General features: G+C 38.6%; 1 protein-coding gene across 4 annotated transcripts; it reads right to left on the bottom strand.

Moving 5' to 3' along the window:
• Positions 1–11,117: 11,117 nt before the first annotated feature.
• Positions 11,118–14,564, bottom strand: LOC127130937 (protein YLS7). 4 transcript variants are annotated; one of them, XM_051059894.1, is made up of 4 exons: positions 14,254–14,564; positions 13,300–13,928; positions 12,689–12,963; positions 11,118–12,545 (listed from the first exon to the last, which is right to left on the bottom strand). In XM_051059894.1, the coding sequence occupies exons 2-4, from the start codon at positions 13,763–13,765 to the stop codon at positions 11,742–11,744; spliced, it is 1,545 nt and encodes a 514-aa protein (XP_050915851.1). In that variant the 5' UTR covers positions 13,766–13,928; positions 14,254–14,564; the 3' UTR covers positions 11,118–11,741. The 4 variants fall into 4 exon arrangements, with proteins under 4 accessions (XP_050915851.1, XP_050915847.1, XP_050915863.1 ...); XM_051059890.1 differs by having other exon boundaries at positions 13,300–13,925; XM_051059906.1 differs by having other exon boundaries at positions 13,300–13,925; positions 14,431–14,557.
• Between the last annotated feature and the right edge of the window lie 2,499 nt (positions 14,565–17,063).

The following is a 17,063-nucleotide window of genomic DNA, read 5'->3' as shown; positions in this document are numbered from 1 at the left end:
CTGACCCGTGGGGAATGCGCCGACCCCTATGGTCGACCCAAAGGTTTCATGCGATGAGCCATGGATAGCATCACTATGCCATGTGCCGACCTGTGGTCGACCCAAGGGTTTTATGCGCTGACCCGTGAGGTATGCGCCGACCCTTATGGTCGACTCAAGCACGTATGCGCTGAGCATTCTCCAATTTGTCTGAGTTATGCGCTGACCCGTGAGCTATGCGCCGACCCTTATGGTCGACTCAAAGTCTTCAAATCTGCAAAAATTTGTGTTTTGTGATTTTCATGCATTTCGTCATGATCATACTTTGTCCACATATGTTTTTAAGAATTATAACAGATTTAGATACGCATAGGAAAGGATACGATAGGTAATGTGTTGCATTTGTTTGTAGACGTGCATGGTGGTCATTTGTCATCATCGAAACTTGCGATCATATGTTGTCTGACTCTTTGCCTTTACATACTCCTCCTTTTTTATGATGACAACCTGTATAAATCAACGAGACAAACAGCATGTTGTATTGACACATTTTGCACACTCCCCCTTTCTTTTGTAATCTAAGGCTATCTGCAGAAAGCGACTGTTAGTTGTGAACAATTTTTGGCTACCTGCTTTGTACACTTTTCTCCCCCTTTGACAACATCAAAAAGAGACACAGAATGATTATACAACATAACAAGGAAATTTCACAGGAAATAACACAACCAGATAATAATATCACACCAATATCATTTCTGAGCAATAGTCATTAATTAAGAACAACACATGAAGATATACAAGGAAAACAGAGAACTGAATACATCCAAAATAACAATCAAACTACAAAGTGCATGTGAATGTCTATGTCCTAATGGTGGTGTCCTGGATGGTAACAAATGCCCGGGTTTTTGTAGGGGTCAGCCAGAGATGATAGGTATTCGGTAACACCGTTTAGATGCTTGAGACTCTCGTCGATCGACCGTTCCTGACGTTCAAATGATGCCGAAAAGTCTGCATACCGGCTATTCATGCTTGTAGAGAAGGTGTCGAGACGCTGATTTTGGGCTTGAAGTTGCTCGTTAATATGAGCATAACGCTCATCTTGAGTTTGCATGAAGGACTGTTGAGCGATCTGCATATTGCGCATCATATCCAACAGTTCTGAAGAGTCTGCTTGCTGTGGAGGGGACGGAGGAGATTCTTCATCATCCTGGTGATACGGCTGGTAGAATTGGCGTTGAGTTGACCAGCCCGTATGTTGCCAGTCACCCCAGCCACCCCAGCGTGGAACATCTTCTTCAGTTGAATGCGACTGCTGAGCCCAAGTGGAGTCGGAGCAGTCGTGAGTGTCAACGGGTGGAGGACTATCATCTCCACCATTGTGATCAAAAGCGTGCATGGCTTCCTCTTCTTTATTTTCCTCTTCATCTTCTTCTTCTTCGCTTTCATCACTGTCATCATCTGCTGCACCAGGCGCAGGAACATTTCCTCTTCGAACAAACTTATACATTCTCCGCTCATCACACCAAAAATATCCCATCATGGACAGAGTTTTTGGGCTGAACTCTTTGTCAGATGAGATGGAAGTGTACGGGAAAGACGGATGATTAACGTTGGCTGCAGTAAGGACCTCTTGAATGAAGGATCCGTAAGCAAGAGTCGTTCCTCGTCCGGAATCACGTAGACTGAACATCCTACTGGCAATGTAGTAAGGCCAGTTGATTTTCTTCTTATTCTTCAGAATGTAAATGAGATGAACCTCAGCCTGTTCAACTCTGGAGAGACCGCCCTTCTTTGGTCGCAGAATGCGGGAGACAATCCACTGAAGAATCCTTTCTCCGGTTTTCAGCTTGCCGGCAGTGACAGCTCGTGGGAACGCGTCACTGTTCACAAACTGATCAGGATATGGTCGTTTCAGCATGTCATTTAATGCACTCTTAAACTCATAACCTTCTATTAGGTGAGAGTCAATTACCTCAGCTAGAGGATTTTCAGCATCATCCAATGACATATCAAAATACTGGTTCCAGACATTTGACTTAAGAGATACCTTTGTCGTGCCGATTCTGGAATGAAACTTGTGCCCGCGAAGTTTATCATGAATGTCGGCGTAGAACACCCGGACTAAGTCTTCGCTGTATTTAGCATTGCACTCCAAGAATTTGACGATGCCTTGATGCTGGAGCAGAGCCATGATTTCTACGAGGTGCATGCGTTCGGCGGTAAGTTTGTAGAAAGCATGTTGTTGTACAACTCCTCTTTTGCCGATATCTTTGTTGAAGGATTCGACATGCGCTGGTGGAACTAACGACACAGCGGAGATGGGTAGAGATGCGGCGGATGATTCTCAGGATCTCTTGCCGGTAGGTCTGCGTGATGTGGAAGCCATTTGAGCAGGTTTGAAGCTAAGTGTGTGTGGGTAGAGAGAGAAGGTTTGTGAGGGTTTTTGAGAGTGATTTTGCTAGACAGAGGTTTTTCCTTATTTGTAGAGGAGAAGTTAGGGTTTTGGGAAGATGAAGGATCAAGGGACAAAAGGCACTAGGTAGATGCAGGTTACAAGGTAGTGGGTAGTTTGAAAGGTAATGGAATATAAATGCACACTTAATGATGGTTTTTGAATGTAGATGCATGAAACTATTCAAATTTTTCTGTAGAAAAACAAAATTTTCGAGCGATGCGTCGACCATAGCCCTGCATGCGTCGACGCATACTGTTTGATTTTTGAGAAAATACAGAAAATATTAAGCGTGCGTCGACCATAGCCCTGCTGCGGTCGACTCATACAGTCAGAATTTCAATTTTTCACAGTTTTGCACATGCGTTGACAGGTTCGATGCATAAATAACATGCCATGCAGCAATAAACATCCAAAGAGATACATCATGCATATATATATACACTATCATTATGAGGTATAACTATTTTAACCATGAGACTTTGCAGAGAGAGAGAGAGAGAGAGAGAGAGAGAGAGGAACAATATCACCTTGATGCCGAAGTGACTTGGTGAACAGTAAACTTGTGCTTGCAACAACATTGACTTGTTAGAAGTACAAGATTATAGTCTTATATAGAGTAAGGTAAAACAGCAGATTATGGTGCCCGTTCCGAAATATCGAGAATACCAAGTTCTCGGCGAATATGAAAGAAAGGTTCAATGGCTAGCGGCTTTGTGAAAATGTCCGCTAGTTGATTTTCAGTATTAACATGTTCAAATACAATGTCACCTTTCTCTACATGATCCCGAAGAAAGTGGTGTCGAATTTCGATATGTTTGGTGCGAGAATGCAGCACAGGATTCTTGGTAAGGTTAATGGCACTTGTATTGTCACAGAAAATAGGAATACGTTCAAGTTTGAGGTTAAAGTCCAATAGTTGTTGCTTAATCCATAGGATTTGAGCACAACAACTACCGACGGCAACGTATTCCGCTTCGGCGGTTGACAAAGCAACTAAAACTTGTTTCTTGCTATGCCAACTGACCAAAGAGTTTGAAAATAAGTGACAAGTGCCACTGGTGCTTTTCCTATCCGATTTGCAACCGGCAAAATCGGAATCGGAGAAGCCTACCAATGAATAATCATTACCTTTGGAATACCATAGTCCATACTTCGGAGTACCGGATAGGTATCGAAGTATTCGTTTAACGGCTTTTAAATGGGATTCCTTGGGACATGATTGATATCTTGCGCACATGCATACGCTAAACATAATATCGGGACGAGAAGCAGTAAGATAAAGGAGTGAACCAATCATACCTCTATACCGTTTTACATCTACTTCCTTACCGTCTTCATCTTTGTTCAAGTTTGTACAAGTAGGCATGGGGGTGTCTATGGCCTTAGCTTTTGCCATGTCAAATCTCTTGATAAGGTCCAAACAGTACTTTGTCTGGCTCACGAAAGTTCCTTCTTTGAGCTGTTTAATTTGCAGACCGAGAAAGTATGTGAGCTCCCCCATCATACTCATCTCGAATTCGCCCTGCATAAGGTCTGAAAACTCTCTCACAAGATTCATGTTAGTAGACCCAAATATGATATCATCTACATAAATTTGCACTAATATCAAGTGCTTTCCTTAACGTTTAATGAAGAGGGTTGTGTCAACCTTTCCTCTTGAGTAGCCTTGATCGAGTAAGAATTTGCTTAGTCTCTCATACCAAGCTCTAGGAGCTTGTTTGAGGCCATACAAAGCCCTTTTCAGTTTATAAACATGATCAGGATACTCATGGGATTCGAAACCCGGAGGTTGTGCGACGTAAACCTCTTCATTTATGTGACCGTTAAGGAACACACTCTTAACATCCATTTGAAATAATTTAAAGTCTTTCGCACAGGCGAAAGCAAGGAGAAGGCGTATAGCCTCGAGTCGGGCAACCGGCGCATAAGTTTCCTCATAGTCGATGCCTTCCTCTTGGTTATACCCTTGCGCGACTAAACGCGCCTTATTACGGGTTATTACCCCGTTTTTGTCCAGCTTGTTCCTAAACACCCATCGGGTGCCGATTACTCGATGATCTCGCGGAGGAGGGACAAGGTCCCAAACCTCATTTCTGGTGAACTGATTAAGTTCCTCCTGCATTGATAAAAACCAGTGTTCATCGAGTAGGGCTTCTTTAGGGTTTTTAGGTTCCATCTGCGAAACGAAAGCGAAGTGATAACAGAAATTACTTAGCTTAGATTGAGTTGTTACACCCTTTGAGATATCTCCGAGAATGTTGTCGATTGGATGGTCTTTGGAAGACTTCCAAGCTTGAGGAAGATCATCGTTTGAAGGCGGATGAACTACCTCGGTTTCCTCATGGTGTACATCTTTGTCCTCCTCAATTTTGACTATGTCGGGTTGATCAATCCCCGGCTCGCCACCTTTGAGTATGTCTTCGGTAGATGTACCTGCACCATGAAAAACACTACCCTTTCCGGCAATTCTCGGATTGGATTCATCAAAAGTGACATGTACAGACTCTTCTACAGTAAGTAATCGCTTGTTGTATATTCTATATGCTTTGCTAGATTGAGAGTATCCGAGGAAGATACCTTCGTCAGCCTTGGAATCGAATTTTCCCAAGTTTTCCTTTCCATTATTCAATACAAAACATTTGCAACCAAAGACATGTAAGTGAGAAACATTTGGCTTTCTCCCTTTTAAAAGTTCATACGGTGTTTTGTTTAGAATGGGGCGAATGAGCACCCTATTCAGAACATAACAAGCCGTACTAATGGCGTCGGCCCAAAAATATTTAGGTAAGCCACTTTCGTTGATCATTGTTCTTCCCAATTCTTCCAAAATTCGATTTTTACGCTCCACAACCCCATTTTGTTGAGGAGTACGTGGAGCGGAGAAGTTATGATCAATGCCATGGTTACCGCAATATTCTTCAAATAAGTGATTTTCGAACTCACCCCCATGATCGCTTCTAATTGCAACAATATTTGTATTTAGTTTATTTTGGGAAAGCTTAGCAAATCATTCAAAGGCGGCGAACGTATCGCTCTTGCTTACTAAAAAAATAGTCCAACAAAATCGAGAGAAGTCGTCCACTATTACGAAACCGTAATAGTTTCCTCCTAGACTTTTAATCCTAGATGGCCCAAATAAATCCATATGGAGAAGCTCGAGAGGTCTCGTTGTTGAAACGATATTTTTGGATTTAAATGAGATCCTCGTTTGCTTCCCCTTTTGAAAAGCATCACAAAGGTGATCCTTGGTGAACTTAATTTTGGGAAGACCTAGGACTAGATCTTTTGAGACTACTTTGTTTAGTAAGTCAAACTTAACATGTGCTAAACGCCTATGCCATAACCATGAATCTTCACTCATTGTTACAAGGCATTTGTCACTTGTTAACGATACTTCATTTAAGTCAAGCATATAGACATTGTTCACACGCAGGCCATTAAACATACTCTTCTTATCATCATTATGTACAATTTTGCAACAATCTTTTGAAAACGATACATTGTATCCTTTGTCACATAATTGACTGATGCTAAGTAGATTGTGTTTAAGACCTTCGACAAGCAATACGTCAGAAATAGTAGTAGAAGAGGGGTTACCTACACTACCTTTACCAAGTATTGCTCCACGGTTGTTGTCACCATAAGTTACATATCCCTTCTTCTTAGCCACGAAGTCAATGAAGAGAGATATGTCTCCTGACATGTGCCTTGAGCATCCACTGTCGAGAACCCATCTTCTCTCGGTAGTCTCGAGGCATTGTACCTATGGCAATATAATTAACAAGAGAAGGTACCCAATGGCTTATTGGGTCCTGAATGGTGAGGAATGAAATGGTTGCATTTGGGCATCCATTGATAAATGCCTTTAGGAACTAAAAATCTCCTAAATCTACATTTAGCAATGGAGTGGCCTTTCTTGCAACAATAGAGACAAGAGAAATTTACATTTAGATTGCTTTTGCTATCTTCATCCTTTATAACATATTTATATTTTTGATATGGATTAACCATACTTTTTCGAAAGTTTGATTTGTCGATAGCAAAAGTAATCTTGGGCTCAAGAGCCTTGTCAAGTTTGGCCTTTAGGTTTCTTACTTCACCTTGCCAAATGTAACAAGTATCACACCCAAAGTTCATCATTCTACTTCTAAGGTCCTCATAACTGTTTTTGTGCTTTCCACTATAGAAGCTTTAAGTGCCTCAAGTTTCCTTTCGGATTCTTGAATTTTATGTTCCAAATGAGAAAAAAAATTCTTATTTGAGGCAAGCCTTTTAAAGGCCTCTTTCGCTTCATAGTGTAAAGTATCAAAAGCAGTTTGCAATTCATGATGAGACATACTAGAGGATTTTTCATATTTAGCATGTCGTACCTGTTTCTTCTTGTTCTTTTGATGAGCAGAGAGACATAGGTTTGCATTTTCATCTTCATCACTAGAACTTTCATCATCGGAGGAGTCGCTATCGCTCTCCCAAGCTATGTATGCTCTCCTTGGCTTTGATGGTTTCTTGTGTGATTTGTATGATTCTTTTTCTTTTGTCTTCTTGTTCATCGGACAGTCCGGTTTGTAATGACCCGGCTTTCCACACTTATAGCACGACCCTCTAGTCATTTTTCCTTTTGAGTCATCGATTTTGGAGTACCTAGATTGTTTCCGAAAGTTTACCAAGTTCTTCTCGGAATGTTGGATGCCGTTCTTTCTCACGTAACGGTTGTAGCGTTTAACGAACAACCCCATATCTTCACTCTTGTCCTCTTCTTCTTCGTCGCTCGATGAATAATCACTTTGCTCTTTTGCTTGAGACTTTGAGGAGGAAGTCTTTAGAGCTATTGATTTCTTTTCACTCACCTTTGCTTTGTCCTTCTTATCTTTCTTTTCGTGTTGTTCCAGGCTCAAGAGAACTTGTTCGTGCTCTTGTAGTTTACCAAACAATGTTGTCAAGTCCAATGTGGTAAGATCATTTGCCTCTTTGATGGCGGTCACTTTCGGCTGCCATTCCCTGTTAAGACATCTTAAGATCTTATTAGTAGCAATATCATTGGAAACAGGCCTACCAAGTGAATGTAATCGATTGATGAGATGAGTGAATCTCTTTTGCATGTCAGCAATGGTTTCCCCTTGCTCCATGAAAAAGAGATCAAACTCTTGTGTTAGTGTATTGATTCTAGCCAACTTAACACCGTTCGTCCCCTCATGGGCAATTTGTAGTGAATCCCACATGGCCTTAGCAGTAGGACAATGGGATACACGATAGTATTCATCTACACCTAGTGAGGAGATTAGGATATTTTTGGCTTTCCAATCATAATTGTATTTCTTTTCATCATCATCGGTCCATTGTGCTTCGGGCTTAGGCACTAATTCATTGTTCTCATTGGTCATGGTTATTTCAATTGGACCATTGAGAATAACGTTCCATATTTTTCTATCTATGGAATTTATGTGCACCCGCATACAGTCTTTCCAATAACTATAATTTTCACCATTGAAAACGGGAGCTCTATTATAAGCCCCTTTAGGTTCGTTAGCCATTTTCTATCAAAGTTATATTTTGAAGCACGGAGTGAACCGGAGCTCCTGATACCATTTGTTAGACTATGGCACGGATCTAGAAGGGGGGGGGGGGGGGTTGAATAGATCCCAATTAAAAACTTGAGTCGGCGCTACCAATTTAAAATTGGTTTTGAAAAATTGTTTTAAGTGCGGAAGCGGCCGAGGAAAATTTTAGTCTAAAACGAACCGTTATTGGAAAACCGGATATGCGTTAAGCTAATGGATTAGAGATAAAGTGAAATACAAATCACTACACTAATTGTACAATCAATGATATGTTTCACTTACTAGGATTCCTAGTTCCAATGATCCAAATACCAGATTAAACAAGATACAAACTTGAGACAACTTTGGTTTAGGCAAATTTTCAAACACTTGGCGTGCATAAACACTCCAAGTGATATTTGTGTTGAGTAAGTAATTCAAATTGATCTAGTACAATATACTATTGTACTTTGGATACAAAAACAGAGTTTTTAATCTCTTACTCAACTTATATCAATGTTTGGTAAAATTGCTTAAACTAAAATCACTTAATTTTTAAGCTGAAAAACACTTATGCAGAAAATCAAAGAAGACAGAGATTTGATGAGGCAGTTCCCCCGCCGTCCTCGCTTCGGGGTACGTCTGCCCTCAATTCTAAACTTAGAATTGAGATGATTTAATTAGATATCACCTGTGAAATTTAACCGTTTATACAAGGATTGCAAAGCAAGTAAACAACAGAACTCCCAATGTGTTGAATGATGCTTCATATCCTTGCTCCTTGATTCAAGATGAATCAAGACCTTCGATCGTTGTTGCTAGACCTCCGATTCCAGCCCCTTTGTTGAAGAATCTTCCGTTCTTCAAGCCCTCGGCCCGGCTGATCTCAAACACAACGAATCGAACCCGAATCCTTCACTTCAAAATCACCGAATCCGCTACTAGACTGATGAAGACTTCCTCTTCTCAATCACCTTCGCTCAGCTGAATATTGATGAAGCAATTCGTCCAAAAACCCCCAAACACAAACCGGTATTGGAGGACAAAACCCTAACGGTTTTATTCAAGAAAGAACCTGCCACAAGCTTCAACCCGAACCAGATTCTCCAATCACAGCTTCGAACCTTATCACCTTTAACCGATCACGAAGCACATCAAAAATGGTTGTGTGTAGTTGATGTGTTGTGAGATGTTGAAGATGAAGATGATGAATCTTGGACACCTTTTTCACTCTTTCTTGTTTCCTTGAACACTTGAATTCAAATTGACAAAATGTTAGTTGATAAAAGTAATTTGACTTCTATTTATAGTAACAGCTTACCAACCAAAAATAACAGCTTTTCAAACAGTGGAAAATACTCAGAAAACTGAGTTTACGCACGAGCGGTCGACCATAGGTCGACGTGCGCTGACCCGTGGGGAATGCGCCGACCCCTATGGTCGACCCAAAGGTTTCATGCGATGAGCCGTGGATAGCATCACTATGCCATGTGCCGACCTGTGGTCGACCCAAGGGTTTTATGCGCTGACCCGTGAGGTATGCGCCGACCCTTATGGTCGACTCAAGCACGTATGCGCTGACCATTCTCCAATTTGTCTGAGTTATGCGCTGACCCGTGAGCTATGCACCGACCCTTATGGTCGACTCAAAGTCTTCAAATCTGCAAAAATTTGTGTTTTGTGATTTTCATGCATTTCGTCATGATCATACTTTGTCCACATATGTTTTTAAGAATTATAACAGATTTAGATACGCATAGGAAAGGATACGATAGGTAATGTGTTGCATTTGTTTGTAGACGTGCATGGTGGTCATTTGTCATCATCGAAACTTGCGATCGTATGTTGTCTGACTCTTTGCCTTTACAACAACAGCTGAGCTAAAATCCAGGAGAATAACAACTAACCTACAATTAATGAACCTAACTAATAGCCTATTTGTTAGCTCCCTAATATGTGGAAATTAGGTTAACTTGTTTGACTTTTAGTTTAGGAAACATGAGTACTAGGCCAGCAAACTGGAATACAGTAACAGGTGATGTTCAAATCAATATTGATATATCATGCTGATAACTGTACAAACACAACAGAAGTAAGTGTGGTGTTTGATCTCTGCTGTGTCTTAGTACCAGAAGGACAGAACTAGGTGTTCTTCCATGCTAGGGTAATATAGTAGCAGATGTCGTGACAACTGTGAAAGCGTGCTTTAGTACAGGGTTTTTATTTGTATAACTGTCTTGCTGTAATAGTTACAATGTTGGATCAGATGTCATGACTTGGAGTAGAACATCTGAATTCTGACTACGCCAGAATTTCACTAATGAATCAGTGCATCAAGAAACATGTAATCAAGAATCAATGGATGATCATGAATGAGCATGGGTCCATGAGTGAAATGAGGCACAAAACCACATGGACACCTAGACAATCAGATATGTGCCAAACCCCAAAGATCAAGACATGATCATGCTTGATCAGATGCCTCAAGATAAGTGATTTATCATGCAAGTGAAAGGGTCTTCCAATGTCATAAACCAAGCAGTTAGGGTTTGATTGATTGATCCACCTCAAGTTATTGATGAACCGTAATTTCCACTAGATGTAAATACAAAGTCACGAATTCAAGTCATTTGTCTTCTTGTGTTGAACCATGCTTATACAGATGAATGCTTATGATGATATGCAAATGATTAGGTTAGTGACCTAACTGAACATTGTGAAGGATGAGGTGAATTTTGGGGTATGATACACACTGCTGCCTTTTCAACGGTTGCAGTCAAACAATAATGCAATTGTTTTTAAAATATGGCAGTTTGATATTTACTTTGAAATGAATGATTAGTTGGTTTTTTTTCCAATCGTATGACGTATGATGGGATGTGGTTTGTTCAACGTTGTGGAAAAAATAAATTTTCCCATCAAGCCACAAACTAAGTGGAACAAATAAGATACTCCTAAATTCAAAAACTCAACTATTTCTAAATTCTATCACGTACTTTAAGTAGATAAGAATATAATAAAATTAAATAATTTACAACTGCAAATAAATTTGGGATGGTCTTATAAAGTTCACCATGAAGGAATAAGTGATATAAAAATAGAATGAATAAATATGGAAGTAGTGAAATTTGAAACTTTCGAAATGAAAAAAAATGAAACAATAGATAAAACGTTTACAAGATACAAGAAACAATGTCACATAGATTTAATGATGACACAATAGAGATTGCTTTTAAAGGATGACACAATCTTTGGCAACAATCAGACTAAGTTTGCTCCGATACCGACACATTGACATTATCAATAATTTTATTTTTCTTAAATTGAACGAAATCACAAGGATCACGAGAGTGTCACTGTTAGACATGGACATGTGTCAGATATCAGGCACATCTTTATTCAGAGATGTCGATGCTACAGAAGTAAAAATCTTCTCAAGCGAAACAATCCGAGTGAAAGTCTTTATGCATACTATATAGAATTCAAATATCGAGTTGAAATCTTGCATTCTGGACTGAAAAACATCTTCATAATGCACCATTCTTACATTCTCCGGTAATTTCGATCTCGTCGACGCCAATAAAATTTACAGTTCACACATATATACACAGAACATACATGAGAGAAGATGAATGATCTATAATATGCTTCTATTATAAGGGGAAATTGACCAATCTTACCCTTCTTCAGATAGGCATGTAACTGCAAAACTCACCCTTGTGAGCTTAGAAGACGAACGCAGTTTGGTTTCCGACGAAAAAATAATCTCATGATGCGCTATCACTTTCATATTCTTCCTTAATAATTTCAAACACGATTTCGTTCCAAGTATCTACAGGTCCCGGCATGCACCAATGCAAGCAATCTTGTGGTGGCGGCCTTCCATCTCGGCCTCGTGTTGTAATCTTATTAGGATCGGTGCTCCTATATGGACCAGGATGACCATCATGTCGATATTGAAAGGCTTCGGTAATATCCATCAAAATCATCCTCGATCCATTTGTCGCCTTTTTTACCACCCTGTTAAAACCTGTAACCTGTTGCTTGTACATCGCAGCGTTATACTTATTTTCCACCAATTCACCGGGCACAAGAGGCTTGACTTTCCCGGTGCATGATCCACCAGTGTTCCATCCTCCACCCTCGTAATGATCGGGTGAATAGGAGCGTAAAATTGTAAGCCCGGTATAATTAGGATGTGTAACAAGAGCGGTAAGAATTGTTTCAACGGATATACCGAATGCTTCAATGCTGTTGATCTTCATATGCCGAGATTTGTCCGGCCACCATAATCGTCCTCCAACTACCTCGTTGTTCAAAATGTATATGCATTGCTTAGTAAACCAATGGCCAGAAGAAAGAACAACCACGTCAAATGTCGGGAGAAATTCCATCAACATCTCGTCAGGGGATTCGAGATAGAGTTTCTCCACACCCGCTGGAGCAAAGTCAAATGGTTCGGAATTGTGTTTGACAAGCCATGACGACCATATCCGAACAATTGTTACAGATGTAGACTCAAAATAATATTGCTGCATGTTGCGAGTACCCTGATTCTTAGGTTCTTCCACCTGAAATTTCATAATTTTGCGGTTAAACATTTAATTTCTATGAAGCACTAACACAGACACCAGATACCAAACACGACACGACACTGTTGTTGTTGTTGTTGTAGTTATGAAAATAAAATTAGTATCGACATGATGAATATAACCTGCCAAAGAATGCACATCATTGACTCCATCTGGTTTCGAGCCACTGAATCTCCAATGAAAGCCAATGTCTTGCCTCTCATTAGCTCCAAAAACTTCCTCGGATCAAATCGCGGGATGTCGCACTCAAAAGGCTTCCATCGCCAGTTCTCGTAATCCTTATCAGGCCTACCATTACCCTGGCAATTCTGTGTCTGTGTCAGTACAGGACACGAATTGTTTGTGTATAACGGTCCCGATGGATCATATATCCAATTTCCATGGTAAAGATCACAACCTACTTAACAATGAAAACAACCATTCAAAAAGCTATAAATTCTAACTTCAAGTTAAAATCAAGTCTGGAGACAAAATCAATTATACTATAAAACTCAAACATGTCAAAATCAACTCTACATTTCTAGAATCAATTTTTGTCTCTTTCAAAAGTTGAACCAAATATACTTCAGAATGGTGGCAAGTAAAATGACAAATTGAAAACAAGTTCGCGCAACCGAGCAAGATAATTAGACAATAACAAATGCAATATGAATTACCGGAAACATCATCGGATTCATCATTTGGCTTTTATTCATAGAAGCTTCAAAAAGGTTTTGCTTAATTCTAAAATTACCTTTCACAATTGAAGAATTGCTACCAACCACCGGAATAGGCACTTTTGAGGCCAAACCCGAAGTTTCTGAGCTATTCACCTCCTTAGTTATAGGAGCAATTTTCGGCGAAGTAGAATCCCTAAAGAGTACTTGTGAATTTCCATTATCATCAATTCGTTCTGTCTTGCTATTATCACTCGACACAACATCTATGGAAGGTTGCAAATCAAAGAGTGTTTTATTATCTCCTAAACCTAAACTTCCATTCACGCGAACATCAACAGAAGTTGTATTGATTTGAGTTTGCGAACTCTCTACACCGTAGAAATGACCATGAGCAGATGAACTAATAGGGTATGATAGAAAAAACCATGAAGCAAAAGTTATGATTACAGCTACTACTCCAATTGAAACAACAATCCATGAAAGTGGTTTCGAATTCGAAGAACCATTAGGGGATGCAACCATCCAACTCATGTCTTTCATTTAACTTCAAATTCCACACTAAACTAAACCCTAGAGCTTATATAAACTTTCAAAAGTATAGAAAACGTTCTCACAGACGGCGCCAATGATCTGATAAAGATTGTACAATGAGTGGTTGAGTTGTACCAAGTCAAATCACCATCAATCAACAAATACAAACCTGCTATATGCACCAAAATAGATCAAACAAAACAATCAAAAAGTGAGTGAAAATGACAACAAACCATATGATATGAACATTAAAGCAAAAAAAGAAAAGGGTCATGGTCATACTATAACTTTTACTTGCTATTGTAGCACAAATATATAAGAGAAATTCAGAAACCATAAAGGAACAAAATTTAGGTTCAAGATTCAAACCCCACAAGAAAAAAACACATTTTTCAAACAAAATTGAAAAACCCAGAAAGGGAAAGTGATAAAAGGCAATTGGGGTCAAACAATGAAATCATAAAAAATAAAAAATAAACAAAAGTAGAAAAACCTACTTTGAAGAAGGTGAACGTGGATACAAAGTTGAAGAAGTAATTAATGGAGTAACTCACTGACACGCTCTTTTATGGTACATTCTTTATTCTTCTTTCTCAATCTAAATAGTACTATTAATCACTGTGCACGTGTGTGTGAGAGAGAGAGGACGAAGTTGTAGGGATTCATAGACTAACATGATTTTTTGTGGGAAAGAATGTACTAGTAGGGCAAAACTCAGACATATTAAATGTTGAGTAATGAAGAATTGCATATGTTAGAATGCTACTATTCTATTGCTTTTCATCTTTTAGAAATATTTCACAAGGCAAAAAATTAGAAAAAGCATAAAATCATGATTATTTAAGGCTATCTTTCTAGTAGTTTATAGTGTATGGTTTGTGGTTGATAATTTATAGTAGTTGATTATAAATGATTTATAATTGATAAATTAATTAAAGTGTTTCATAAAATTAACAATTCAATTAAATGATAAATATAAAGGTTAAATATGTTTTTAATCTTGATAATTAGATTATAATTCAATTTTTAATCATATAAAAATTTCTTTGGACTAATGGTCCTTTAAATGTTGTCCATAAATTTAGTCTCTCCTATTAACTTTTATCTATAGAAGGTGACGTAGTAAAACATGTGTCATAATTTTTTACTTTTTTGGCGGATGATGCGTTAGCTAACATGGATTATGATTGAATAAAATGTATTTATGTGAAGTTAAAATTAATTTGTTTTGAGTTAGAAAATCAAAGGTTATTTATGAAACATGTCTTAAGCGCTCAATCATTTCAAACCCTATAATATAAACCTTATATCTCTTCTTCTAACTCTAATTTATTGGTGGTTCATTTGTATAGCTTCTTCAAAACGTTCGTGTAGTTTTGCTTTGTTTGAAGGTGTTTACGAAGAAAAGGGTAAAAATGTTGCTTTGTTGGTGGGGTGGTCTCATTCAGGTTACTGAATGTTTGTGGTGGTCCCATTTAGACATTTTCAAACCGTATCATGTGGTTCTATTGTCGTTTTTCACACTGCAGTGTAGGTTAATCCACTTGTTTACTCAATTTATTAATGTTGTGTTGACACTACTATAAATAATACATTTCATGACAAAGCTTTCATCTCATCGAACAAAACATCGATGTATAATTCTGTTGGTGATTTTAGTATCACCCATGATTTTAGTAGTAATGAGATTTACTATAGGCCGATGCAATTATGCGTTAAAGCTTGGAAACGAGTTAGGAGTAGTGCGGAGTGCACGCTCGTAGAGCCAACGTGTAATTGACTGCAAGTAATTGAAAACGGGGTTCCAAGGGGCGTAGCCCCTGGCGGGGTGCGGGGCAGCGCCCCGCTGGGGTTCCAAGGGGCGAAGCCCCTGGCGGGGTGCGGGGCAGCGCCCTGCCGGGGTCCAAGGGGCAGAGCCCCTGGCTGGGATCTTTTGAACGTTTGAACCTTCCCAGCCGTTATTACCGTTTTTCTTGAAAAGGTATGACTTTTCGTTTTCAGTTTTCGTTCTCCTATAAAAGGGGGAAATCTGGCCTCGGTTTAGGGTTACACACAAAAAACCATTCTACGTTCCAGAATCTTACTTTTGCCAGAAACATTCTTTCTTCAAGAATTATCCCCACAAAGATTTCGTGAACCCAGGCATAAATAGGGTCGAAATACTTTGTTCGGAAAGTGAACGAACACGATTCTTCGAAGATTATCCAGGATTATCAATTAATTATCTAACAAATTCTAGGATGCGTCATGTTTTATTTAATTTTTTAAATATCATATATTTCCTTGATTTTCAAAAATAACCGAGAGAAAAAACTAATTTAGGACATGCTTCGAATCTCAGCAAATACAGTTTATATTTGTATTTTTTTAAAAGTGGTGTCTTTTTTTATTCTATTATTTATTTGTAAATTAAATAATCCTTTCCTTTGATTTTTAATAAATGAGGGGTTAGATAATCAATTTTTATTATGCAACACTCGTAAATTAAGTATTATCTTAATTTTAACTCATCTATAGTCGCTCTAAACTCGTATACATCATTGTTGTTTCCACCTCTTGCAAGACCATTGTTATATTTTGGAATAACCTTCATATATTGTCAATCAAATAAAACACTTCATAATTTATTGTTTTTCTCGGTTGACAACATTGAGAAATTTATTCCTAAACATACTGTAAATTGCAAACAATGTTGTTGTTTCACAATACAAATCAGTTGTTTGAATATTGCAGCACACAAAGAAAGTGGTGGATGATAAAAGAATTGAAAAATGAAAGATGATATGTGTTTAGGGCTCTTACTCGCTTCTCACTACTACAAAATATACCTTTGATAATATCATGTTACTATGGCCGTTTAAGAAACCGTAGTAATAACTCATCTTAACGTGCCTGAATTTATTTTATTTTATTAAAAGACATTTCATCACAGCTCAAACTAACAATTATGGTTGATCCGTTCATGAATCCTTAATATCAATGGAACTTGGGTGTTGATAAGGTGTAAACCATAATCCACCAAAATGGATGGTTGATATTAAGGATAACATGATCCATCCCACGACCTTTGCTTGGTGTGCTTTGCTTGATCCTTAAGTGTGATTGTTGCATTCATGCATTCATGCACCCATTTGCATTCATATCATCAAACTAATGAGAAAATTTTCAAGGAACTTAAGAGGTCTATTTGCAAATTTTCAGACATGGAAAGACAAAGAAGGAATACAAAGAAGTACAGCTTCAGGCAACCAGATTTGAAAGAGTTAAGGAATTTGACATCTTATGTATTAGATCCCTTAGGTTTCAA

This window comes from Lathyrus oleraceus, chromosome 1, assembly GCF_024323335.1.
Source record: "Lathyrus oleraceus cultivar Zhongwan6 chromosome 1, CAAS_Psat_ZW6_1.0, whole genome shotgun sequence".
NCBI classification, from domain to species: domain Eukaryota; kingdom Viridiplantae; phylum Streptophyta; class Magnoliopsida; order Fabales; family Fabaceae; genus Lathyrus; species Lathyrus oleraceus.
This window is presented reverse-complemented; position numbering and strand designations above follow the sequence as displayed.

What these genes read in the sequence shown, in the direction of transcription:
- LOC127130937 (XM_051059894.1), bottom strand. Translation starts at nt 13,765, where the DNA reads ATGAAAGACATGAGTTGGATGGTTGCATCCCCTAATGGTTCTTCGAAT. An exon ending in CAATTCTTCAATTGTGAAAG is followed by an intron (nt 12,964 to 13,299) that starts GTAATTTTAGAA and finishes ATTGTTAAGTAG; the next exon opens with GTTGTGATCTTTACCATGGA. An exon ending in TGATGTGCATTCTTTGGCAG is followed by an intron (nt 12,546 to 12,688) that starts GTTATATTCATC and finishes ATGAAATTTCAG; the next exon opens with GTGGAAGAACCTAAGAATCA.